Here is a 25725-nt window from a genome sequence, read left to right as displayed (position 1 = left end):
AAGTAAACTTCTGGAGACGTTCTTCTGTTCTGGCCGGGTTCTGGGTTGGAACGGACCCGGGTTCTGGCCACTGCTGGGTAGAGAGCATGAAAACGAGTAAGTATCATACAGACCGATCAAAACATCAAGATTTAAATCATCAGATGGACCAAAATATAAAGTTGTGTAAAATTTTTGGTATTTTAACAATTCATATAAATAATTACCAAAGAAAGTTTTTTAAATATGCAACTAAAACAAACTGCAGGTCTGGTGACTTTTTGTGAAAACAAGTTTATTCAGGCGGTGAAGCTACAGGTAGTAAAAATACTCCTAAAAGTAACTACGGTACTTTCCAAAAGTTACTCATTACTACCTCACTCTGGTTCTGACTGAGTTCTGGGTTGTAATGGATCCGGGTTCTGATCATCAGCGGTATCGGTGAGTGGATCCGACCAGGAACAGAACCGGAAGCGTTTACACCAACTGGTCCCATTGAAACAGCTGGACTGTTTTACTTTATTGACGGAATAAAGTTCATATAAACATTCAGAACCGTGTCAGGACAAGCAGCGCGGTTTCTATGGAAACCCGATTATTGAAAACACCATTAAGCTTTTTCTTCTCTTGCATCGTTTTTTTAACTCGGATTATATTTTTTTCTTGATTTTTTTTAAAAATTAAAAATAAATACCAGCAGGGGGCAGCAGTGATCAAGCTCGTTATAAACTAAATCTGTTGTCAAAGTTTCTTACAAAGTAAAGCTGCTTTCTAAATGTGCGTTGGAATATCAGCATAAATGACTAGAATAATGTTTTATTACTTGGTTCTTTTTCCTCTCCTCAAAAACTACTTTATTCATTTTAATAAGGACAGCACAATATGTTTATGTGAACCGCATATCTGTTGCATTTTTACTATATCAATATTCTAATAAACCTCTAGTGATTTAAATGCATTTTATGCAGAGGTCGGTAGAAATGAGTTACATTTATTGTACAAATGTAACTCATTTAATCAAAAGCCCGTATTAGTCTTAAAAATACTTTTAAGACTAATATAATATTAGTAATGACTCTGATCAGTCGCCTTTTTGCCAAATACGTTTTGTTTTCACTTTTAGTGGAGTAAAATCTGATGAAGTAGTAATACTCTAACGGGTGCAGTATTTGGTTTCTCTGATTTTTTTATTTCTGATTTTATTATTGAACTTCAACATCAAAGAGTGAAGAAATATTAAAAGCACTTTATTGTTATAAACTGAGAGAATCAAACCATGCAGGCCTTGTTCAGTGAGTCTGTTTCTATTGCAGTAAAATAATCGGACCGGTCATCCTGTTTTTATTCAGATTTAGATCCTGAGTTAGTCCACTTTTATTGTGAAAACCCTAAACCGGAAACGGCACCGTAATCCTGCAGTTAACACCCAGACCGACCCAAAGTGAAGTGCTCGACTGCTGCCAACCCGGAACTTTTTGACCCGTTAGTAATCCCAGAAGACGGGGGTTCTGGAGCTTCCCGTCGGTTCCGTGTTGGTTCGGTTGGCAGGTCCAGCTTTCCAGACCCGTCTGGTTCCGCCCGGAGGAGAAGCCAAGGAGCGGCTCCGATGTTCTCCGAGTGACCGCGGCGGTTCCCGTAGGACAGCAGAAGTTTTCAGAGCAGGTAAGAGGAGCCGAACCGAGCCGCCAGAACCCGGTTCTGCTCGCTGCTGGATGGACAATAAAGTTCTGGACAGAAACACGGAGGAGGGCAGGGGGGCAGAGAGGTGAAAGGTCACAATCTGGTAACTTTCAGCTGAGTTTGGTTCTTCCAGCTCCTGTCTGAGTGAAGTGCTCTGGTTAGTGTGTGTGTGTGTGTGTGTGTGTGTGTGTGTGTGTGTCAGGTTAGGAATGTCAGGCAGCTCCAACTGGGTTTAATGAAGCAGAACCTCCCCGTTTAAACTGAGATCCAGTTTAGTTAGTCAGTCCAGTTCATCCCAGTTCATTGGTCTGGCTCGTTCCTCCTCAGCAAGCATGTGGCCACAGTGGAAAGGAAGACCTTGAAACCCACCAGAACCAGAACCTGGATCAGGTGTCATAGAGGAGAACCCGGGGAACCTGACGTCTGATCACATTCCGACTGAAACGTGATTAATGTCAAGAAACGACTTGATGTTTTTTACAAAAATCTGCTGGTGGGACACTTTGAACATTTCCCCCCAGGCTACACCTGTGGCTAGCCCCCATGTGTAGCTAAAGGTGGGGCGTGGCTACACGTGTGTGTGTGTGTGTGGGGGGGGGGGGGGGGGTACATCGGGGGGGCGTGGCTATGCCTCCAAAGAAGACCATGGCCTTCTTTAATAAATATAGTAAAAGTTTTCTTCTTCAATCAAGATATGAACATAAAACCCAGCAAATTATTACATAAACAAATAATAAATATATCAAATGTTGTAGAGTTCACTCTGATTTGACCCAAAACATAATTTACCTGAACCAGAAACGGAGAGAAACTGATCAGAGTCCTAATATTTCCACCTGGTGCCAGAAAGACCCAAGATCCTTTGTGCAGTCGGGCCGAGTTCAGAATCATCTGGCTAATGATCTGCTTGGCGGAAGTTGAGCTTCTGTTTGGACTCTGACTCCAGCAGGAGGCGGAGCTTCAGCTGCTGCTCTGCTGCAGGTTTCAGCAACATGGAGGACAAGCCCGGACCGGCGGCGGCGCGCCGAGAAACACGCTGCAGAGCCGTTGGTTCCGGTCCTGGTCCTGGTTCTGCTACTGGTCCTGGTCTTGGTTTTGGACTCTAAACGGATCAGATTCTAGTGGATGAATTGTCTCCTCTTCAGAGGACTGGAGTTTCCAGAGGTTCTGTTCACAGATCAGAACCGGGCCGTCTGGGTAGAATGGTTCTCACAACAACAGCAAGCTCACACACAGAGCGGTCCGGTTGGGTCAGTCTGAGCAGATCCAGCGATGATGGACCGGGTCAGGTCCACAGATACCCAGCCAGAGTTCCCTCCTACAGCCGAGTCAGAACCAGAACCTTTTGGACCCACCTGTTGATGGGGTTCAACGGCTCCCTCTGTGTGTGAGAGAGAGGCCGTGTTTAGGTTTCTCAGTTTTACTCACAGAACCAGAAATAGAGAAAAACAGGAACTGGTTCTGATGGGTTCATTCTGAAAGTGATAGCCGCCTCTGCTGAGGCGCTACCGGGTCGGTTCTGACTGCTGAGTCAGTCCCAATAGAACCAGCAGAACCAGTGGCTTACTCTGTGGGTTGGATCAGTGCACAGCGGGTCCAGTTAGTTCCTGTGTGGTTCACAGTCAGATGGTTCTGGTTCTGGTTCTGCCCGACCTCCCAGAGTGAAGTGTGTGTGTGTGTGTGTTTTCTTGTAATTGCTAGCTCTAGAGGACCACTTTCACAACATTTACCAACAAAGTGAGGTCATGTATGGACGCTTCCTGACCAGTAGAACTTCTCCAGTTCTACTGGTTTGATTTAGAAGTCTGGGTAAGTTAAGTTCTGGTTCTGGTTCTTGTTAGGGAAAATTGTCTGGGTTAGGCATTCAGTTACTAAAATGAATGGAAATCAATATAAAGTCCAGAAGTGCATCAATCTAATATCAATAGGGCTGCGCCGATTGCAGTTTTCTAGTCGATCATCGATCTTTAAAACGCCTGACCTGCCAGTCCTGATTTTGGCCGATACCATTTTTTTTGTCTGAAATGTCGCTAAATATAGCAAGAAAGTTGCTGAGTTGGCAACAGTGGGGTTACTATGGTTACTGCAAACATGCAGATATGACCTGGGGCTGAAATGGTTCTAATTGAACTGATTGAACAGATTAAAGTTGTTCTTCTATGTTTGACCAAATCTGTGAAACTGTAGGAGTATTTAATAAATGAAATAAATTAATAGAGTTATTAAATAAATTAATAATTCTGTACATTTATGTCTGCAAAAAGAAAGAAACGTTTAAGTGATTTCTACTGTTTTGGATTGATATCGATACTAATCGTCAGATATCGGAAGTGAAAGCAGTGGATCGGTGCATCACTAACAGAGACCTCTCTTTGGTTAGAAGTAGGGGTGCACCAATTGCAGTTTTCTGGCTGATACCAATTTTTCTTGTCTGAAATGTTGCTCAACAACAAGAAAATTGTTGAGTGGACAACGGTGTGGTCACTATTGCTAATTGCAAATGTGCAGTCATAACTTGGAGCGCCGGTCTGTCAGTCAAACCTTCCTCACCGGAGAGCAAAAGAGGACAGTGGTTGATTCTTAAACCTTTGCCAAGCTAGATAAGATCAGTGGACAAGATCAGCTTCACATGTAGAAATCGGCCGATCACCGATCTCCCAAAATTAAGGAAATTGGCACCGATAAATCGGTGCACCCCTAGTTAGAAGTCCAAGCCAGAAATGGTCCTCACAACAACAGCAAGCTCATACACACAGAGCGGTCCGGTTCAGTCTGAGCAGACCCAGGGATGATGGATCGGGTCGGGTCCACACACACACACAGCCAGCCGGAACTCCTCCGGCAGGCCGTGTGTGTGTGTTGCGGTGTGTGTATAGGCCTGTGTTGTCTCGTCTCATCATGTCGTACCGTATCCGTTTCTCCTCCAGGTTGCGAGGCGTGCAGAGCGTAGCGGCCATCATGCCGCAGCAGAAGGACATCGTGAGGATCGCCATCCAGATGCCCGGGGCGTACCCGCAGCTCATCCAGCTGGACCAGGTAGCCTCCGTCCGCCACGTTGGCGTCTCACCGAGCCCAGTCAAGTTCACAGGGTGTGAATACTTTCTGCTGTAGAGCTTTGACCAGCAGGTCAGAGTCTCCCGTCTCCTGATTGGCTGCTAGACCAGGACTCACTTCCAGGCCTCTAGGCCTCATGATGTCATCAGTCAGGTCATGATGTCATCAGTCTTCCTGAGGAGATTGAACTGTTTGGTTCTGCTGTGTTGGACCAGACGACACGTCAAGAACCTGCAGGGCAGGTGGAGAACCGCCGGTCCAGATGAGGTCCGATTCAGCTCTAATCCAGAATAATCTGGATGGGCCGGAATGAGCAGCAGCTTAGTCTGGGTTTGTTTGCATCCGAGCTGGTTCTGATTAGAATGGGTCGGGCCGTGTGAGGTTCTCCTCTGGTGGCGGTGAAGTTTTACATGTTGAAGGTTCTGACTGGTTCTGTTGTGCTTGCAGAAAAAGCCTCTGTCTGCGGTCATCAAGGAGGTCTGTGACGGGTAAGTTCTGTTCTGGTCCGGTTCTAACCTCTTTGAATAATAATAATAAAAATCCAGATATTCTAAAGCAGATGTCACCCGACTGAAACCTGCATCTAGTTTTTACCTGGAAAACGTCAAAACAACGTGAGACAGACGGACGGTTCAGATTGACTAAACTCTGACTACAGTAATCTGCATGTGCAGATCTAGATAAATTTAGATTTATATTTAGATATAAATCTAGATATATCTAGATTTATATCTAAATATAAAGTTTAACCTACTTACCTTATATCTCGTTAAACCAAGAAAACTTTCTTGTTTATAAAGCAAAAAACGCTTTAATATGCAGGGTTTCCCCCAGTGTAACATAAGCCTGGCGGGCCGCCATACTAGCTGCATTAGCTCTGGTTGTGCAGCTCTACGTGAACCTTAGGAATAACTTGTAGTGGCTTTCAGAGGAGCGTTGAGCGAGAGGTGAGAATGATTTATAATTGTAGACAAAGAAATTTGCGCGGCTTTTCCATCTCAACTCGCTGCCCAGCGTGTGGCGCTGTCTGCCCTGTAAAGTTCATGTGTGTGTCCCGGTTGGTTAGCGGTTAACTAACCGGCGCTAACCTCATCATGCAGGTTCAGCCGGTGAGTAGTTTTCGCCTCGTAGTCACGCTTCACGCTGGTTTTATATTATTTTTAGTTTTATTTTTCCATTTACACGATGCATCAAATCATACCAAATGTTTTGTCCACTTAGTCAGACAGAGTTAATGCGTCCGGCCGCGCGGAGATCTGAGAAACTCGTCCCATAAACTGGAGCAACCAAAACAGTTTCTGTGTCTCTTGTTAAAACTCAACAGACAGAAATGTTAGAGCTGCTAAAGCCACATTAGCAGCATTGAATTAAATCTCAGTTTGTTGCTCATCTCTGCTCAGTGCAGCAGATTGAACTCATCCTGCAGGGCCGGTCCAAGGCTGCATGAGGCCTGGGGCAGAATCTGACCTAGGGGCCCCTCTTGCTGCTAAAACCATCAGCACCTCTAACAGCTTCTGGGTTGATTTAATCTGGGAGAGAGAGAGTAGATTAACTGGCCAAACTAAAAACAATCAGTTATAATTACAGTTTACTAATATGTATTTGTGAACAAACAGCTCAAAGTCAAAGATTAAACTCACAGCATCAGATTGTTGCTATGGTAACACAGCAGTTTAACTATGAATATTGTTCTTTGAACTTTTATAAAGTAAACTTGCCAGCTCCTTAAAATCTTTTAAGACTAGTTCTGGGTTGAAATAGTTTCTCTGCGATGTTTTCCTGTAGCAAACAATAACTCAGTAATATTTTTACATTTTCTGTCTACTTAACATCTTTCAATACAAAAACATGGCGGACGCCCCGACCGCCTGCCGGGATGAGCAGGTTTGTCATTATAACATAAAAGTTTCAGGTTAATGATTCATCCAGTTTTATTCAGTCTTTTCTTGCTCTAACACGTTACAGCAAAACCTAATAACAGGAAAATTTGTCATTAAAATGAGAAACTTGTTTTATGCTGTTGTGAGATGTAGAACTGTTCTTGTTTGAATGGTTTCTGCTCTCTGTAGCTGGAGGCGCTGACATTGTGTTCGTCCTCAGCTGGAACCTTCCGGGTCCCGATAACTACGCCCTGCAGTACGCCGATGGAGTCCAGATGTACATCACAGAGTCGGTCAGTCTCACCGCAGCGCCAACATGGCCGCTTCCTCTCACCGACCAAGGTCTCCTCCTCATCATCATCATCATCAGACCAGCTGACTCTAACGGCGCGAGATGATGATGATGCTGCAGCTGGAGGAAGAAGCGGGTTTCTGCTGGCAGATGTTACTGGTTCTGGGCTGAATCTGTGGATCCGACCAGACGTTTCAGTTCTGGAGCCACTGCAACATCTGCAGCGAAGAAACTTCCCGACTTCTCTCTGCTGAGACTTTTGCTTTTATTTCATTCTAAAAGTTATTTTAGTGATTTAATGAAGTGATGTGGACGGATGTCCGGCTGCAGCTGCACTAAACTCGTGCAGGTTCTGGTTAAACGCGGCGCTTTGTGCTTCCAGAACCGCCTGGACATCAAGAACGGCTGCATCCTGCGTCTGACCAAAGCCCCGGTGAGTCTGCCGGACCCGACTTTCTGAACTAATTCTGGAGAATCTGACCAATAATCTGGAAAGGTGATCTGTGATCTGAAGAACCAGATAGGTTCCGTCACCACTGGTCCTGTTCTAGTGGTTCTGGAGGTTCTGATGGTCCTGTTTGGTTCTGGTGGTTCTGATGGTACTGTTGGTCCCGGTTGGGCCTGGTGGTTCTGTTCTCCTCTCAGAACTCTGCGAACGGTTTTGGTCGGATTTTCTATTCAGTTTAATCCGATGTCAGAATCCGGTCCAGAGTTCGACCCAGATCCTCCAAGAAGACTGACGGATTAGGAGGCCCGGCATTCAGAACCTCCCATGAACGGATCGGATCAGAACCGTAGCTGCATAGCGTTAGAACCGGAACCTGGCGGGCGCTGACCTCTAACCCGGTGTCCTGTGTTTGACCTCAGGGCCGCTGTGCCGACGACCTTCACAAGGGCATCCAGAGCGCGGACGGCGGTGTGCGCTGCGACTCGCTGAAGGAGCTGGCCGGCGTCTCGCGGGACGTGACCTTCGCTCAGGAGTTCATCAACCTGGACGGACACAACCTGCTGGTCCAGATCGTGGAGGACTCCAGAGAGTGAGTATGGACGTAATCTCGCCCCGTTCACCCTCAGGTCCGGAATCAGGATCCTCACCTGGACCAGAACCGCTCCAATAGAACACCGACGGGTGGTCCACAAGAACCAGAACCAGTCCAGAGGTCGGGGTTCAAGACAGGAACCGCTGATGACCCAGAGGAAAACAAAACCCACCTCAGACTGACCACAAGCTTCCTGATGATCCCAAAGACTTCTGGGAAATATTCTGAGGACTGATGAGACAGAACTGGACCTGATGGAGGGTTTTGAACCCGTTCCATCTGGTTCTGACCATCAATTATACCTCACTGGACTGAACAGCGCTTGTTAGCCACTATAGCTAGCTTGTTAGCCACTATAGCTAGCTTGTTAGCCACTATAGCTAGCTTGTTAGCCACTATAGCTAGCTTGTTAGCCACTATAGCTAGCCTGTTAGCCACTATAGCTAGCTTGTTAGCCACGATAGCTAGCCTGTTAACCATCATGACCAAAGGTTCTGCAGCAGGATGGGATCCAACAATGGCATAATGTTGTGGATGTCCTAGTCAAAGTTGGGACTTTCCTGATGAAAAACTCTCTGATGAAATCAGCTCAGCAGGTCAAAGGTCATCCACAGTGTCCTTAGAGACTCATGAAGTCCTGATGTCACAGAAAGTGATGTCATCGGTAGCTGTTTATGTCGCAGGAGCAACCAGATCATGACTCACACGCTGACCGGCTTCATGGAGCTGATGGATCATGGCATCGTTTCCTGGGAGAATCTCTCCGCCGTCTTCATCAAGAAGGTTCTTCTTCCTCCTCTCCCTCTTCCTCCTCCTCCTCCTCCTCCTCCTGATTGTCTCTCCTCCCGTCAGATTGCCGGTTTCGTCAACTCCTCGTCCACAGACGTGTCGATGCAGCAGGTGTCCCTGGACATCCTGGAGAACATGGTTCTGAGCAGCCACCAGCTGTTCCTGCAGGTCAAGCAGGAGGTCACCATGGAGCGGCTGGTCGCCCACCTGCAGGTGTAAGTGGAACCGGGCCGGTTCTGACCCGGCAGAAAGTCCTGCCCCTGACTCTCTCTCTCTCGCTGGTGTTTCAGGGCGAACCAGCAGATCCAGACCAAAGCCATGGCTCTGCTCATGGCCTTACTGCAGGCGGCTGAGGACGCAGACAGACAGGTACTGGTACCGGTACCGGTGTCGATGTGTGACCTGGATCAGAGTGGAGTTTATGCAGATTAATAATCCAAGTGACATTCATGTAAACATTAACTATACATTCGGATGATTTAATATGAATACGTTTCTTCCTACCCCATGTTTTCCCTCCACTCAACTTTCTGTTAATATGCTGGGTGGAGGCAGCCAGGCGGTGAGAGCAGAACATTTCTCTATGGGAAACGCAGTGATCATGTCTGATTTTCAGGTTTTTAATTGAATTTCTGAAGTAAAAAAACTTTAATTTTTGAAATGAAAAGCGTTGATGGACTTCCTGGTTCTGACCCGTTTGACGCTGCAGTAAATGCTGCTGATTGGCTGGATGGTTTCCCTCCAGGCTGACTCAGGTTTTCTGCTGAGAAACGGAGCGGTTTGGATCCGGTCGGCCCGTCTCTGCCGGCCTTCTGTCCCCCGTTGTCCTCAGGCAACAGTTGCTCCTTTCATTCCTCTGGTTCTCTCTGTTCAGAGGCTGCTGCCCCCTGCTGGCAGGAGGCGTCTCTGTGCCGCAGTCACACGTCTCTTCTTCTTCTGTTCCAGGAAATGTTTGCCTTCCTGAACAAGAAGAACGTCCGTCAGTACATCTATAAGGTGAGACGCTCCGCCGTCCTCAGCGTCCCTCACATGAGGACACTAAAGGACGGTGGACCCTCGGCGTCCTGTCTGTGTTTGTGTCCAGGACATCATCCTGAGCTCCAGTCCGGTCCAGGATGAAATGGCCCACTACCTCTACGTCCTGCAGTCAGTCACACTGAACCACCTGGAGGCGCGCATGAGGACGCCACTGGACTGCTACAGCCAGGTGGGACGCCGCCGTCTGTCTGTCCATAAATTCATGCTGAATTTCTTCATTTTTGTTTTGACAAAAAGACCCAAAATTGGCACAAAAAGTGAGATTATGACCCTTTTCTTGTTTAGAACTGAAAGTTTGTTTTAAAGTCTCCATGCAGAACTTTTCAGAACCGGTTCCGCTACCCGTTTCTGTGGTTTGTGTCTTCAGGATCAGCGGGACGCGCTGCACGGCCTGCGGCAGGCGGCGTTCGAGACCGACAGCGAGAACAGCCTGAGCCACGAGCGCCGCCGCTCGCTCTGCGCCAAGGAGTTCAAGAAGCTGGGCTTCTCTGTAAGGACCCACTTCTGGTCTGGCCTGGTTCTGACCCGGTTCTGTTATCTCATTACTTCCTGTTTGTTCCAGAACAACAGCAACCCGGGTCAGGACCTGGTGCGGACGCCGCCTGGTCTGCTGGCTCTGGACACCATGTTTTACTTTGCGACTCGCTATCCGGACGCCTACAGCAGGGTGAGGCCTGGCCCGCTGAGGATGATGATGATGAAGAAGATGATGATGTCATAGCTGATAATTTGCTGCGTTTGTTCCTGATGTGTTGCAGTTCGTCCTGGAGAACAGCAGCAGGGAGGACAAACATGAGTGTCCCTTTGCCCGCAGCAGCATCCAGCTCACACTCATCCTCTGTGAGATCCTGCGTATCGGAGACCCCCGTAAGCTGCAGCGCGCTGCGACCCGCTACGACCCGCTGCGGCTCTGTCCGTCCTAACCTCCGGCCCGTTGTGTCCGCAGCCTCAGAGACGGGCTCCAGCTTCCACCCCATCTTCTTCAGCCAGGATCGGCTGCTGGAGGAGCTGTTCTGCGTCTGCATCCAGCTGCTCAACAAGACCTGGAAGGAGATGCGCGCCACGCAGGAAGACTTCGACAAGGTCAGACACGCAGCTGCACCAGAGGCTGCAGACCTGATATCCAACTCCAGTCCGTCTGCCTAGAAACTCCGGTTTGTGTGGTGAGGTGTAAATGCTAAGCTAACTCTGGTCCTCCAAACCTGGTCAGTGTTTGGTTGAAGTGAACTCTGGTTCAGTTTGAATGTGAACGCCAAGTGGACCAGAGATCGCTCCAAAAACAGGATGTGGTCTACAGCGTGTAACAGTTGTGAAAAGGATCACACAGGAATCAGGATCTGTGTTGGTTTATTCCCACAAGACGGTGAGGGACACACTCGGCCTCCGGGTCTTTACACACACTCGGCCTCCGGGTCTTTACACACACTCGGCCTCCGGGTCTTTACACACACTCGGCCTCCGGGTCTTTACACACACTCAGTCCTGCGGCCCAACAAACACAATTTGGAGGGAAAACTTTAGACAAACTTTATAAGCGTAACAATTTAATTTTAACCAACCCCAAAGTTTTTTAAAACACTTGCACAGTTAACATTATATTTTTATGCAGCACAAAAACTGTGGGAACTATTTTTAACAATATAAACATTACTGAGAGTGAGAGGTAGCATTAGCAACCATCTTACCAGCAGCTCAGTTAGGCAGCTTCTGACTGGCTGCTGCAGCTACGTCACTGAACCTAACTTTGTGCAACACTAATAACCGTCCTCCCAGAACAATATTTACAGTAGGAACCAAAAATAAAAGCAGTATAAAAAAGAAATAGCCTGCCGCAGTGCAAAAGCGATAACAGACATGTCAATTGTTTTGAAAAGGTTCATAATAAAATTTAAAAAATTAACTCAGCTACAAGCGCAGGGCATTCTGGGTAAATACAACCAAAGCTAATATGCTAGCCTAGCGCTAGCAGCAGAAATGGCTCCTGGTCTTCAGCCAAAGACTAAAGAGAAAAATCTGACGCCTCCATCTTGTTTCCATCTGGTGAAGAAGGAAGTTGCTCTCAGTGTCTTCAGAGGTTTTTGTGTCGGTTCTTTCAGTGGTTCTTGGTGCAGCGCCCCCACAGGCCAGGAGGGGAACAGGTTGGTTTGACTCAGAACCACAGCAGCTGGAGGTGAGAGGATAAAGCGGCTTTAGGCCGGACAAATGGAAACATACAGAGGGGCAGAAAGAATCTGGGAATCAGCAGGAACACAATAAAGCAGGAGGTCACAGCTGGAAGAGCATCATGTTTATGTATCTTCAGATCTGGAGAAGAAAATAGATGAAGGACAAAATGATGATCTTCAGAGTTTATTCCCGTCTGAAACCTTCATCCGTTCGTCGGCGGTTAGGGTTAGAGGTTCTGAACCTCTACAAAGTTCTTCCACACATCAGTAATAAACTTCCGACCCTCAGGATGAACTAAAACAGAAAAATGTGTTGGAACCAAGAGATTGTAGTGAAAACCAGAAGAAAAAATAATTTCATTAACTGAACTAAAAATAGAAACAAGACTTTATATTTAAAAAAACCATTTGAAATCAGCATTTACAAAATGAAATAGCTGGAATGAACTGCTCAGTGGATCCAGACCGCTCAGGTCCGGTCCGGTACTCCGCCCCTTCTGGAGGTCAGATCAGATCTGACCTGTGATCAGACTGGGCCGCTCCAGCCTGATAGGTTCTGGTTCTGGGTCGGGTTCTGATGAGCAGACTGGGGATGATTGATTCTGATCTGAGTTCAGCTGATAGTTAGAGATTTGAAATGTCAGAACCAGAACCTGACCAAAAAGGATTTTTTTATCTGGATGTTATATTTTCGCCGAATGTTCAGGAAACGCCTGAAAACTGGTTTCCATCAACTTTTTATTAATTTAAAGATTCGTATTAGAAAAGTTTGATTTAAACAATAAAATTCAAAAATAATTATGTTATGTTGAGGTGATTTCTGGCTTTTCAAATGGAAACATATTTACTGAAGTTCTGACTGCTGGTCGGATCCTTACCAGAGGCACCAAACTCTACTTCCTGTTTGTTACTTCCTGTTTATCGCAGCCATGCGAAGCGGCAACGTCCTACTGGTTTATTGGCTCCGACTGGAACCGGTCCAGTCTGGGTCTAGACTGGACCGGTTCCAGTCGGTCCATCACTGACTGGAGATTTTAAAGAGAAGAGGTTTTCAGGGCCAGAATTATTCATACACCTGGGAGATTGATTTAAAATCAACCAAGATATTTGTTTCTGAAATCAGATGGATTTTCCTCTGAAGATAATAAAATTATTTATTATAAAATTATTATTAGTAGTAGTAATAATAATAATAATTTCAGAAATAATTTGCTATGCGCAGGTCTGTACTTTAACTGGACCGCTCCAGAACATCGTGTGCCCGTTTGTCTGTCCAGGTGATGCAGGTGGTGAAGGAGCAGATCACCCGGACGCTGGGCAGCAAGCCCACGTCGCTGGAGCTGTTCAAGAACAAGGTCAACGCGCTGAACTACAGCGAGATCCTGAAGCTGCGGCAGACGGAGCGGCTGCACCAGGAGGAGACGCTGGCGCCGCCCGTCCTGTGAGTCCCCGCAGCATCACACCAGCGCGTCACACTGCAGCGTCACACAGCGGCATCAGACCACAGCATCACACCGCGGCACCACACCGGCACGTCACACCTCAACGCTACACTGTGTTAAAGCTGTTTTGTGCTGCAGAGAGCTGAAGGAGCGCCTGAAGCCGGAGCTGCTGGAGTTGATCCGCCAGCAGAGACTCAACCGGCTCTGCCAGGGAACCATGTTCAGGAAGATCAGCAGCCGGCGGCGGCAGGGTGGGTGGAGCTTGCTGCGGCGCCTCATGGCCTTCCGTAGATTAGTACTAATGATCGTTTCCTCTGCTGCGCTCAGACAAACTGTGGTACTGCCGCCTGTCGCCCAATCACAAGATGCTGCACTACGGCGACGTGGAGGAAGACGCGGAGAACCCGGCCATCGAGACGCTGCAGGACAAGAGTGAGTCCAGCTGCTGCTGTGAGCGGCGGCAGGTCAGGATGATCACCAGCTGCTGGTTTCTGGCAGAGCTACACGTAAAATACAGTCCGAGCCAGAAGTTTACATACACCGGCCTGAAGTTAAAACACAACCAAACTTCTCACCAAATGATTCGTATCTGATGAAACGTCAGTGATGATTCCTGCCTCTGTGGCGACTCTCGCATCATAAGGTCCAAAAAACAAAACTCGTTTCTCAGGAGATGTTCGACGCACTCGCAGTAAAAAGCAGAAAGTTTTCTTTACCTATAAAAATACCAGAAATATTCTCCCAGCTGACTTCATACAAAAATTTAAAGATAAACATTAATTTTTTATGGTAGAAAAACTGTTTCACTCCTTCACCAACCAATCAGATCAACCAGCAGGAGCCACTCAGAAAAAAATAATAGCTCTACAATTAGCATAACCTCAGATCAATAACATTAATTATTTAGCAGATAATAAATAATATAATTCTTAATAGGCTACAACACTCCCTGTTTAACCAATGAGGGACAGCCTACATGATGATGTCACAGCATTGGAGGCTTCTGTATGGAGTGAAAATAGTGTCAAAAAGATTTGTGCGTGCGTAAAAAGATTTGTAAACCTTAAAAATAAAATACATGTTGAAAAAGTACACACAAATCACCTGGTACGCACACACAAAACTGCAGTTACACACAAATCCGGTTACGAGTGCACAACTATTTTTGAGACTCATTTCACGCCTCGGTGGAAGCTCCAAGATTTGTGTGTAGATGGTGCGTTTACATGCTAGTAAAAGCTGGGACATCTGAGTTTTCTTCGGAACTGTTTCTTTTTTCCATAGTTCAATACGTATTTCTCTCTTTACTTGTCTCGTGGCTTAGACATATTTTTGTGAGAGAAAAATACATACGTCATTACACCCACGTCTACTTTTTAATACTATAAGATTGTTTATATATGAATCCGCATTTGGGACCTATACAACTGTAATTACTTGGGTAAAAAATTCAACCACTAGGTGGTGGAAGTTTATTCCGCTCTGACTGGGAAAAGCCTTCATTCAAACTGAGAGAAGAAACAAGAGAATGGCGGGTCAGCCGAGTGATCGTGTTCCTGGTCTACCGTCCGAAGTAAGTGGAAGTTAAAATTTGCACGTTTTACTGACCGTTGTAATGCGTATTTTTTAGATTATTTCAGATTACGTTTTACGTTTCAAGTAGTTCGACCCAAAGTTCTCGCCCTTCTATGTTAGCAATAGCTCATGTCTACGTTAGCTAAGCTACTATTAGTCCTCATTAGCATCGGTCCAGTTTAACACAGTATCTTCCTGGCCCATTACAGCTATGTCTACGTTTATCACCAGGCTCAGCTATTTTTATGATGCCGACAATAATGTAGGCTTAGGTGACGTCTTTTATTATTTGAAGGATTCATCCCAGTTCTCCTCACTAATTGTAGTTTTTGATTTAAATTTTTTTTTAGTTCTGCTACAGACTTATGTTTCGTCTATCACCTATATATTTTATATCTTACTGTAATCACTTAAGATTTACTCTTCTCTACATTTCTTCCTGGAATATGATGGTCATTGCTTTCGTACCAGTAGAACATCTCTTAACAAATGTACAAATGTATTCTATGCCATACATATACATCTGCACCGTTTTTTATATTAGTTTCATGCAGATCATCAATATTTCAAATTTTGAAAATATAACCTCATCCAACACTGAGTCACTTGTAAGCAGCTGAATATAAGTGTAGTAACTCGGCTGAATCTTTAAAATATTAATATTTCTGTTACTACATTATGAGCAAACCACATTTCTCATTACTTCCATGTGATGACTTACATTTTTGGACAGATAATATGTTAAGTTGTGCTTCACATTAACTAAATTGTAATTGTAGCCATCTAGTGAAATTATATTTCTATTGTCCTCAAAAAGTGCTAATAATGTCAAACTTATGATAAATTACTGTATTGACAGTGTATTGACTGAGCCTGGTGATAAACGTAGACATAGCTGTAATAGGCCAGGAAGATACTGTGTTAAACTGTACCGATGCTAATGAGGACTAATAGTAGCTTAGCTAACGTAGACATGAGCTATTGCTAACATAGAAGGGCGAGAACTTTGGGTCGAACTACTTGAAACGTAAAACGTAATCTGAAATAATCTAAAAAATACGCATTACAACGGTCAGTAAAACGTGCAAATTTTAACTTCCACTTACTTCGGACGGTAGACCAGGAACACGATCACTCGGCTGACCCGCCATTCTCTTGTTTCTTCTCTCAGTTTGAATGAAGGCTTTTCCCAGTCAGAGCGGAATAAACTTCCACCACCTAGTGGTTGAATTTTTTACCCAAGTAATTACAGTTGTATAGGTCCCAAATGCGGATTCATATATAAACAATCTTATAGTATTAAAAAGTAGACGTGGGTGTAATGACGTATGTATTTTTCTCTCACAAAAATATGTCTAAGCCACGAGACAAGTAAAGAGAGAAATACGTATTGAACTATGGAAAAAAGAAACAGTTCCGAAGAAAACTCAGATGTCCCAGCTTTTACTAGCATGTAAACGCACCATCTACACACAAATCTTGGAGCTTCCACCGAGGCGTGAAATGAGTCTCAAAAATAGTTGTGCACTCGTAACCGGATTTGTGTGTAACTGCAGTTTTGTGTGTGCGTACCAGGTGATTTGTGTGTACTTTTTCAACATGTATTTTATTTTTAAGGTTTACAAATCTTTTTACGCACGCACAAATCTTTTTGACACTATTTTCACTCCATACTTCTGGACCTATTTACTGGATTGATCAGTTTGTGCTGAATGCAGCGCGTCATGTTTCCTCTGATTGTCCCTCCAGTCCCCGTGGCGGATATCAAAGGTTTGCTGACCGGGAAGGACTGTCCCCACATGAAGGAGAACAAGGGCAAGCAGACCAAGGTCAGTCTGCTTCTTCTTCTCTGGTTTCCCTGCTGTCAGACGGTGAGTTAAAGCCGTCGTCTTCTTCTGCTGCAGGAAGTCCTGGATTTGGCCTTCAGCATCACCTACGATGTGGAGGAGTGCAGCCTGAACTTCATCGCCCCCTCCAGGACAGACGTGAGTATGACCGACCCTCGTTGCGCCGCCTGCACCCCCTGCTGGTCCTGACGTGTCCGTCCCGTCAGTTCTGCCTGTGGACGGACGGACTGAGCGTCCTGCTGGGCCGGGACATGAGCAGCGAGTCGATGCGCAGCGAGCTGGAGATCCTGCTGTCCATGGAGATTAAGCTCCGCCTCCTGGACCTGGAGAACGTCGCCATCCCGGACAGCGCCCCCGCCGTGCCCAAACCGCCCAGCAACTACAACTTCTGCTACGACTTCAGCCAGACGGAGCAGTAGGCCATCTCTGGACGGGTTCTGGTTCTGGACGGGTTCTGGCCCGTCCGTCCCTGCTCCTCTTCTTATCTGACAGATTTTAGCTCTTTATTGAGGGCGGTTCTGTTGAACCGATCCAGATCTTCCTGCAGAACCAGGTTTAATTCCGAAAGCAGCAGCTGACCCGTTTCCAGCTGCCAGGAGACTCTGGTACTTCCTGGTACTTCCTGGTTCTTCCTGCTTTTCCCGGTTTTCCTGGCTCTTCCTGCTTCAGCATTGCGGCTGCTTGTGTGACGATGCATTTAAAGTGTCTTTACATTCGAAGAATTGTTGCGTTGCTCCAGTTCGGCCCAAACGCTCCAGACTTTTAGAAAACGGTTCTGGCGCCGCAGCGAATGAAACTGTTATATTTCTGTGCGGTTCAGAAACTGTGGAGCTTTTTTGCTTCAGTTTCAACAGATTTTGTACCGAATGAGATTTTTCCTGTATGATGCTGACGACGTGTTGTGACTCTAAGCGAGGCGGTTATTCGGTACGTGTGACTGAAACGTTCAGTCGGTTCATTTCAACTGATTTCACTTTAATGCTTTTTATGAATTTACACCAATAAACAGTTTGAATTAGAAACCTACTTTATTTTTCATCTTTTAGTCTGAACATTAGTAAAGCTGAAGAAACAAACAGCAAAGTAGAAAAAGCATCAAAGTTTTACTGGATTTTCTTCTGTTCACCAAAAGTTTATCAATGAAACTGAAACCATGTTCCAGCTGATTCCTGCAGACGGATCAGAACCAGAACGTTTCCTTCATTTATCCAGCGATTCATGATCAACTGAGTTCCCGGGTTTTTCCTGAGCTGACAGGAAGTACCAAGTCGGAACAGGAAGTGGAGGAAGTGGAATGATCCAGGAGGAGCGTCGGGATCCTGAGCTGTCACGGCCAGAACCGGCTGCCCGCTGGGTCAAAGGTCGACAGAAACACCGATCTGATTAACAGAATCAGAAAATAATTCATAAACTTTAAGTTAATATTCGAAGCAGATCCTGCTGCTCTGAGTTTCTACATTCATTCATAGAAATCATTTTAAATAAATCTTAACATCATTTCTTCTCTGGTTTTAAATGAGCAATAAAAACTCATCAGTGCGTCTAAAAGCTCCAGTTGCAGCTTCAGTCAGTCAGCATCAGGTCTGCCGCACCAATCAGCTTGTGATGGACGTTTTCCAGAAACGGCAGCTGTGATTGGAGGAGGTCCACCGTCGTCATGGAGATGTTTTTACATCTGGACACGTCGAGCGTCTTCAGGCGTCCGCAGTGCCGCATGAGCAGGTGCAGCGTCCTGCAGACGACAGGATGTACGGCAGGCCAGTTTAGCATAAAATCAGCTTCAGGACTTTGACATTCTGAAACCGGTTCACATCGGACCTTATATTCTGACAGGTATGAATGACATCAGATTTACATACGGAGGCTTTAATTCGTCACATCTGCAACTAATTACTGAAACATATTTCAGATAAATTATGACTAGTAAGGAAGTAAATTTTTGTTCAGACTAGTCATAATCTCAAGTATGACTAGTTAATGTATTTTTAGACAGATAAGATTCAACTGGAGCAAAAATAAATGGTAAATGTTACATTTATATTCACTGCACAAGACTCCACTGCTGAAGGAAAATCATGATGAACTGGAACTTTGACTTTCTCCAAATGAATTCAATATATAATTTCTATTTCTGCATTTGAATTGACAATCTGACTGGTCAGGATTACATCACTGACATGTGGAATAATTACTCTTTCAAAACGTTACAGATTTATTTAACATTTGAAATTGAGATGAAAGGATTTTTGGATTGCTTCGTTTTCAGCTGGTTGATGTGTCGACAGGTTTTACCTCTTCAAGACTTTGTTACGGTTATGTTTGTCAGAAGAGAAGAAACAAGAAATTGTTTCCAGATTTCTGAAGGATTTTCTCAATATTTTGTTCAGGAAACCCAAAATTCTGCAGGCAGATGTTTGGGCAGCTCAGTGGCAGCACTAGGGGGCCTGACGATAAAATTCCTAATCTAAAAATCATAATTAATTTCTCATAATTACATTAGATATTTGATGTAATTACAGATGTGTAACACTCCAGAGAATCTGGTGGCGTGATTTCTTCTTCTCTGAAATCATCGTTCAGAATGATGATGTCATTTTCAGATAGCTGGAACCGGCCTGCCATAGAGGCAGAGCCTGCAGGAGGTCAGGGGTCACGTGAGGAGGACTGCCCCTACCTGTCGGTGATGTTGCTGCAGCAGGCGAGCTGCAGGTGCTGCAGGCGCTGCAGGAAGGGCGCGGCCCGCGCCACGCCGCCGTCGCTGATTCCGGGACAGTGGCTGAGCGCCAGGCTGGTGAGGCTGCGGCAGCTGCGGCCGACCGCCGCCAGGCCGGCGTCGCTGAGCTCCGGCAGCATGCACAGCGACAGACGCTGCAGCTCCGGGAAACGGACCACCTGGGACAGGAAACAGGAAGTACCAACTGAAGGTCATAGGTCACAGATCTAACTTTGTAACTGTTTGTAGAAAACAGGAATATTCCAAGGAAAAACTCACAGTCTGGCCAGAACTCTGGAGAAACCGTTTTTTCATTTCACTGGGATTTTAAATCAGATTAAATGTCGAGTGCAGACGATTTGTTTTGGAGATTTTAAAGTTTAAACTAAACCGATTGATTCTGGATCATTTTAGCCTCCAGACGGGTTCCTGTGATCATGTGACCATGCTAGCCTGCTCATGCTAACCTTCCTGTTCTCCTCTCACCTGTGTGATGCTGCAGTCGGTGAGCCTGGCGCAGGCCGACAGGTCCAGCTCCTGTAGCCTCTGCAGCTGCAGCAGCGACGCTCCGGCCTGCTGCTGCTGCAGCTGCTGCAGCTGGTTCAGTGTCGCCAGCTTGGGGCGCTCCTCAAACGGCATGCGGGGCGGCTGGAAGAAGCCCATGTTTCCGAACGTCCGGGTGAAGCTGGGGCCGCCTTCTCCCTGAGAAACACACAGCAGCAGCGATCAGAGGCGCAGCGAACTGCTGCTGCTGCTGCTGCGGGGCTGCAGGCGGGGTCTCACCATCCCGTCGTGCGGCTCACTTCGGCTCTCCTGCGCCACGCCCAGCAGACCCCAGTCGCTGACCTCCTTGCACCAACCCAACCGCAGCACCTGCAGCCGCTGCAGGTAGGTGGCGATGGCGCACACCGACAGGTCCGTCACGTTGATGCAGGACGTCAGGTCCAGCTCCAGCAGGGAGTCGGCCAGGAGCTGCGAGAGCGACAACACCGCTGCGTCCTGCAGAGAGAGCGGCTGATTGGTGGGTTCCCCGCAGAAGGAAGCAGAACCTTTGACCCACTGACCCTAAGGTAGGTGCAGCTCCTCAGGTTGAGAACCCTGAGCCGGGCCCGGGCGGCGCTGGGCGGAGTCAGGCCACTGATAAGCTCCGCCCCGCTGACCTGGAGACACTCGGACAGATCCAGAGACTGGAGGGAGGGCAGAGACAGCAGCTCGGCCAGACCTGATCAGAACCAATCAGAACCCATAAAGGCCGGATCAGAACCGAACCAGGCGTTCCTGGGTGGCGACCTTGCCTGACCTCTCTCAGTGATCCTCCAGTCCCGGGACAAGGACAGCTGCGTCAGCGCCCGCAGGCCGCGCGCCGCCGCCTGCACCGAGCGGCCGCTGAGCTCCGTGCAGCCACTGAGGTCCAGCCGCCGCAGGCTGCGCTGCTGCTGCAGCAGAACCTCCACGGAGCGGTCCGTCAGCTCCCTGCAGCCCTGCAGCCGCAGCTCCTCCAGAACCAAACCGTCCACCTGCAACACAGTCTGACCAGTGAGCGTACTGGTTCTGTTCCAGTGAGCGTACTGGTTCTGTTCCAGTGAGCGTACTGGTTCTGTTCCAGTGAGCGTACTGGAGCATTCCTGACAGATAAACGTCACTTTAAGAAACACTGAACATTCCTCTACAGAAGAAACTAAACTTATTTTATACATTAGAAACAGAAAAACATCCAAATAAATAATTTCACTTGTTTTTGTAATTCAACATTTTTTGCCTAAAAGTCTAAAACATAATTTCTTTAATGAACTCCGATCATTAAGGATGATGAAACAATTATTGATTAACTGACTAATATCTGGATGCTAAAGGTGATTAATGTGAGAATCTTTATTTTTTAGGTTTCTATCATTTCTGCTCTTATTTCAGCTTTTTCTGTGCATCAGTGATTGATTGATTGATTGATTGATTGATTGATTCATGAGTTGACGATTAGTTCGGTAATTAGTCCATCTGGATCGATCGCTTCAGTTTAACAGGATTAGTTTAGTCTCTGGACCGGAACCCTCGTAAGTAACGGGCCTGAAGAACTGGGCCTCTTCCGAGCTGACCTCTGACCTGCAGCCTGACCCCCGGCTCACCTGAGCGATGACGCGCAGAGACTCGGGTGTGACGGCAGTCCTGCTGAGGTCCAGCTCCCGCAGCGTGGCGCGCTGCTGCGCCAGCAGGCGCCGCAGGTTGCGCAGTGACAGCAGGGCGGACGAATCCTCCCCGGCGCCGGTCGGCCGGCCGCCGTACGGGTCAAACTCGAAGGCGATGTGGCAGCCGGCCAGCGCCAGGCGGCGCAGGCGCGGCGTGCAGCCGGTCAGCCGGGTGAAGGTGAGGTCGGACAGGTAGCGCAGATCGGACAGGTCCAGCTCCTCCAGGCCGCTCAGAGCCGAGCGGACCTGCAGCAGAACCGGGACAGGAAACCCGAACATCAAGAGTCTGAAAACCGTTCAGATGAGTTTGAAATGTTCCAGCTGCTTTATTCATATTTATTCTGACTGCAAAAACATCTGCTGTGCATTTTTATGAAGTTTTTAATCTGTAAAATGATGAAGAGCTGCAGTTAAGGGCTCCAGCCAGCAGGGGCGCCACAGAGCCGACAGCCTCAAGTCTTCAAACCAGAAGAAAAATTTATTTCTCAAAGCATAGAGGAATATTTAAATATGAACTATGGAGCAGAGACGATAAAACCAGCCTGATGCTGAGATTGAGAGAATGAAACAGAAATATTGACATTTATTTTAACATGTTAAACATAAATAACATATATATGTTTATAAAATATTTTAATGTGTTGCTGTTACGTCTGAATTCAAAAATGTGAGAAAAACTGCATTTAATACACTCGACATAAATGTATAAAAGTATAAAATTTAGCCTCGGCTTTACCGCTTATCAATCACTAATGATTGATCAGATCGATCAGTTTAGATTAACTCATAATCAATAACTTGGATCCCTGCTTTGATTTTAGGATGAATATTAAAACTGCTGCTCAGAGGCGACACATGGAAACTTTAATATTTTATTTTTTTAACTCATGCATTTAGTTTTCCTGTAAAATGTTTTTATATTTGCATAAACGTGTCGTTATCAGACGAAGGAAACTTCATTTGTCATTTAAAATCATCTTTAGAGAAAATTTCTCCATCTTATCAAGTTTATTCAGATCTTGTATCTTTTTAAACTGCATAAGGCTCAGCAGCTGGAACTTTTTGGTTTTCCAGGCCACCAGAAGGCGTCGGGGGCGTGGCCAGCCGGCTTCCAACATGGCCGCCGTACCTGCCGCCGGTGCTCCTCCCTGGACAGGAAGGCTCCGGACATGAAGAGGCTGTCCAGGCCGCGCAGGTCGAGGCGGCGCAGCGCGGTGAGGCGCGGCAGCAGCGCCAGCAGCGAGGCCTCCGTGATGCTGCTGCCGGGCAGCGCCAGGCCCTCCAGCCGCGGGCCGAGACACTCGCCCACCTGAGGAAGAGGAGCGAGGAAGAACGACACCTTCACTCACAGGAGGATTGGACTGTTCCACAGAGCCCACAGGTCAGAGGTCAAAGGAAGGCGGCAGAGCTGAGCATGCTGACTCGGATATTATGGGATGGTGCAGGCCAGGGGGCCCAGCGGTGGTGGCCAGGGGACCCAACATGTGACCAGGGGGCCCAACATGTGACCAGGGGGCCCAGCGGTGGTGGCCAGGGGGCCCAACATGTGGCCAGGGGGCCCAACATGTGACCAGGGGGCCCAACATGTGACCAGGGGGCCCAGCGGTGGTGGCCAGGGGGCCCAACATGTGGCCAGGGGGCCCAACATGTGGCCAGGGGACCCAACATGTGACCAGGGGGCCCAACATGTGACCAGGGGGCCCAACATGTGACCAGGGGGCCCAGCGGTGGTGGCCAGGGGGCCCAGCGGTTGTGGCCCTTCCACTCCAGTCTAGATTGATGAAAGCTTCCGTCCAGCTCAGTGGAACAAACCATTTTCAGTTTCCACAAGTTTTATTCTAACTGAGGGAATAAAACGCTTGTCATGGTTTCCTTTCCGGCCGCCATGATGATGATGTCATCATCAGTACATTGAACTTTAACCTCATCAGTCCAAACTGCAGGTTTTACATCTTAACAGCAGGTAGATTGTACCAGCCTGGGGTCAGAGGTCGTCTGGCAGTGAGACCAACAGGTCTTACCTGCAGCAGCAGCGACCTGGAGACGCCGAAGCCGTCCAGCTGGCTGATCCTCAGACTGCAGCGCCGCCGCCGGGCCAGGTTGCCCACCAGCGCCAGCGCCGCCGCCGAGGCCGGGAAGCTGAAGGTCACGTCCTTCTGCACACAGACAGCGGCGGTTAGAGGAGGCCGCAGCTTCCCACTTCACCTGCAGGGGGCGGGGTCACCTGGAAGCGCAGGTCCTGGCTGGCGGCATACCAGCTGCGGCACACCAGCGACGCTTCCTTCCTGTCTGCGAAGTGGAGAAAACTCAGGACGTAAACTAGAACCTGAAGCGACAGAAAGATGGATTTATTGATATCGCCTTCAGACCAGGAAGCTAAATCAGCTCCAGCGCTAACCTGGAAGCTAAATTAGCTCCAGCGCTAACCTGGAAGCTAAATTAGCTCCAGCGCTAACCAGGAAGCTAAATTAGCTCCAGTGCTAACCTGGAAGCTAAATCAGCTCCAGCGCTAACCTGGAAGCTAAATTAGCTCCAGCGCTAACCAGGAAGCTAAATTAGCTCCAGTGCTAACCTGGAAGCTAAATCAGCTCCAGCGCTAACCAGGAAGCTAAATTAGCTCCAGTGCTAACCTGGAAGCTAAATCAGCTCCAGCGCTAACCAGGAAGCTAAATTAGCTCCAGTGCTAACCCGGAAGCTAAATTAGCTCCAGTGCTAACCTGGAAGCTAAATCAGCTCCAGCGCTAACCTGGAAGCTAAATTAGCTCCAGCGCTAACCAGGAAGCTAAATTAGCTCCAGTGCTAACCCGGAAGCTAAATTAGCTCCAGTGCTAACCTGGAGCCCTGGTCCTGGAGGACAGGAAGCAACAACAGCAATAAAACAACTGAGAAGGAATCTCCTGCCATGGTGCAGAAGAAGCTGCTCTGGTCCCAAAAACGTAAACAAACATTGAGAACATCGTGTTTCCTGAACACATCATCCTGTGGTGAAACACGGTGGCGGCAGCATCATGCTGTGGGCATGCCTTTCTTTCTTCCCTCTGGTTCTGGATGCTGAGCTGCAGGAAGGAGTTTTACTCCTTTACTTTAGGACAGTTGTCATAATGTGTAACCGTGGCAACAAGGTATGGTTTTACAACTTGGAGCAGCTGATTAGCGTCTCAAAAGCTCAAATAGAACATGAACTTTGACCCCAAATCCGGGAGGAGTAGAAAAGGAGGCTCCATATCCAACATGTCTCTAGAGGTTTAAAGGGCAGCAGCTAAAGCAAAGGAGCTGGATTAGCAGATGTGTTAATAGCTGATGATGTCATCACGTTGCCGTGGAATGTCGTCTCTGCTGCCTGGATGCAGAGTTGTTAGCATGTTAGCATGAGACTGTCCAGCAGCAGCAGCTTTCAGTCAGAGGCTTATTCAGATTCGCTGGAAGACTGACTGCTACTGGAGCTCCTTCCTGCACACAGCATCACTATCCACAACGACTCTTTGATGATATGAGTTACAAAACGTTACATTTCTTTAATTTAGGATGAATGAATGATTTCTGAACTGACGCTGAACCCCGATCACCTGTTACCTGTTGCTGAATGAAGTGGAACATGAACTCACCTCCAGCGGAAGCTCCGGTGTAACATCTTCTCCGTCGCTGTCCTCCATCGCCTCGATGTTAGCAAACCCAGATCATCTCCGCTCTCTAACTTTAGCTCTGAAGCTAGTTTCCTCAGAGAGAAGGAAACATGGCGGCTCCTCTCATTTTTTAATAAATCCTGTTGATTTCCGCTCAGGAGACGTTAATGAAGCGCAGCTTTACCTCCTGACATCACAATAAAAGCTCATTTTCACCTGTAACGCCGCGGAGCCGCAGCGACTCTCCACAAAAAGCTGCTTCGCCTCACTTCGGTCAGCTGACCACAAAGAGGCGGGGCTTCGCGCCACGCTGAGGGAATCTCTTCTGTGATTGGCGGTTGCGTTGTTAGGCAACAGCTGACGCTCCGGCGTCACGATATGGCAAGGTTATAGCAGGCCGTTTTATCATAAAATCTAAGTGTAAC

At 47.3% G+C, this 25725-nt stretch overlaps 2 protein-coding genes across 5 annotated transcripts; one reads left to right on the top strand and one right to left on the bottom strand.

Moving 5' to 3' along the window:
- Positions 1-1552: 1552 nt before the first annotated feature.
- LOC102232069 (engulfment and cell motility protein 3-like) lies at positions 1553-17807 on the top strand. Of its 3 annotated transcripts, XM_023326006.1 has the most exons (21): positions 1553-1641; positions 4587-4695; positions 5161-5201; positions 6814-6886; positions 7268-7318; positions 7753-7922; positions 8609-8708; positions 8778-8929; positions 9005-9083; positions 9660-9710; positions 9799-9921; positions 10120-10242; positions 10315-10419; positions 10511-10619; positions 10699-10835; positions 13195-13358; positions 13498-13610; positions 13687-13791; positions 16684-16763; positions 16839-16919; positions 16988-17807. In XM_023326006.1, exons 2-21 carry the CDS (start codon positions 4618-4620, stop codon positions 17198-17200), a joined length of 2148 nt encoding a protein of 715 aa, XP_023181774.1. In that variant the 5' UTR covers positions 1553-1641; positions 4587-4617; the 3' UTR covers positions 17201-17807. The 3 variants fall into 3 exon arrangements, 2 of the variants coding, with proteins under 2 accessions (XP_023181774.1, XP_023181780.1); XR_002751944.1 differs by lacking the exon at positions 16988-17807 and having other exon boundaries at positions 13687-13823; XM_023326012.1 differs by lacking the exon at positions 1553-1641 and having other exon boundaries at positions 4602-5043.
- LOC102230509 (F-box/LRR-repeat protein 2-like) lies at positions 17791-25573 on the bottom strand. 2 transcript variants are annotated; one of them, XM_023326020.1, is made up of 12 exons: positions 25283-25573; positions 23902-24003; positions 23699-23833; positions 22807-22986; positions 21618-21923; positions 20795-21011; positions 20559-20716; positions 20278-20493; positions 19981-20196; positions 19456-19673; positions 18374-18513; positions 17791-18160 (listed from the first exon to the last, which is right to left on the bottom strand). In XM_023326020.1, exons 1-12 carry the CDS (start codon positions 25328-25330, stop codon positions 17982-17984), a joined length of 2115 nt encoding a protein of 704 aa, XP_023181788.1. In that variant the 5' UTR covers positions 25331-25573; the 3' UTR covers positions 17791-17981. The 2 variants fall into 2 exon arrangements, with proteins under 2 accessions (XP_023181788.1, XP_023181794.1); XM_023326026.1 differs by lacking the exon at positions 22807-22986.
- Positions 25574-25725: the final 152 nt, after the last annotated feature.

This window comes from Xiphophorus maculatus, chromosome 2 (assembly GCF_002775205.1).
Source record: "Xiphophorus maculatus strain JP 163 A chromosome 2, X_maculatus-5.0-male, whole genome shotgun sequence".
NCBI classification, from domain to species: domain Eukaryota; kingdom Metazoa; phylum Chordata; class Actinopteri; order Cyprinodontiformes; family Poeciliidae; genus Xiphophorus; species Xiphophorus maculatus.
Note: the sequence above shows the minus strand (reverse complement) of the source record. Positions and strands in the feature narration are given on the sequence as shown.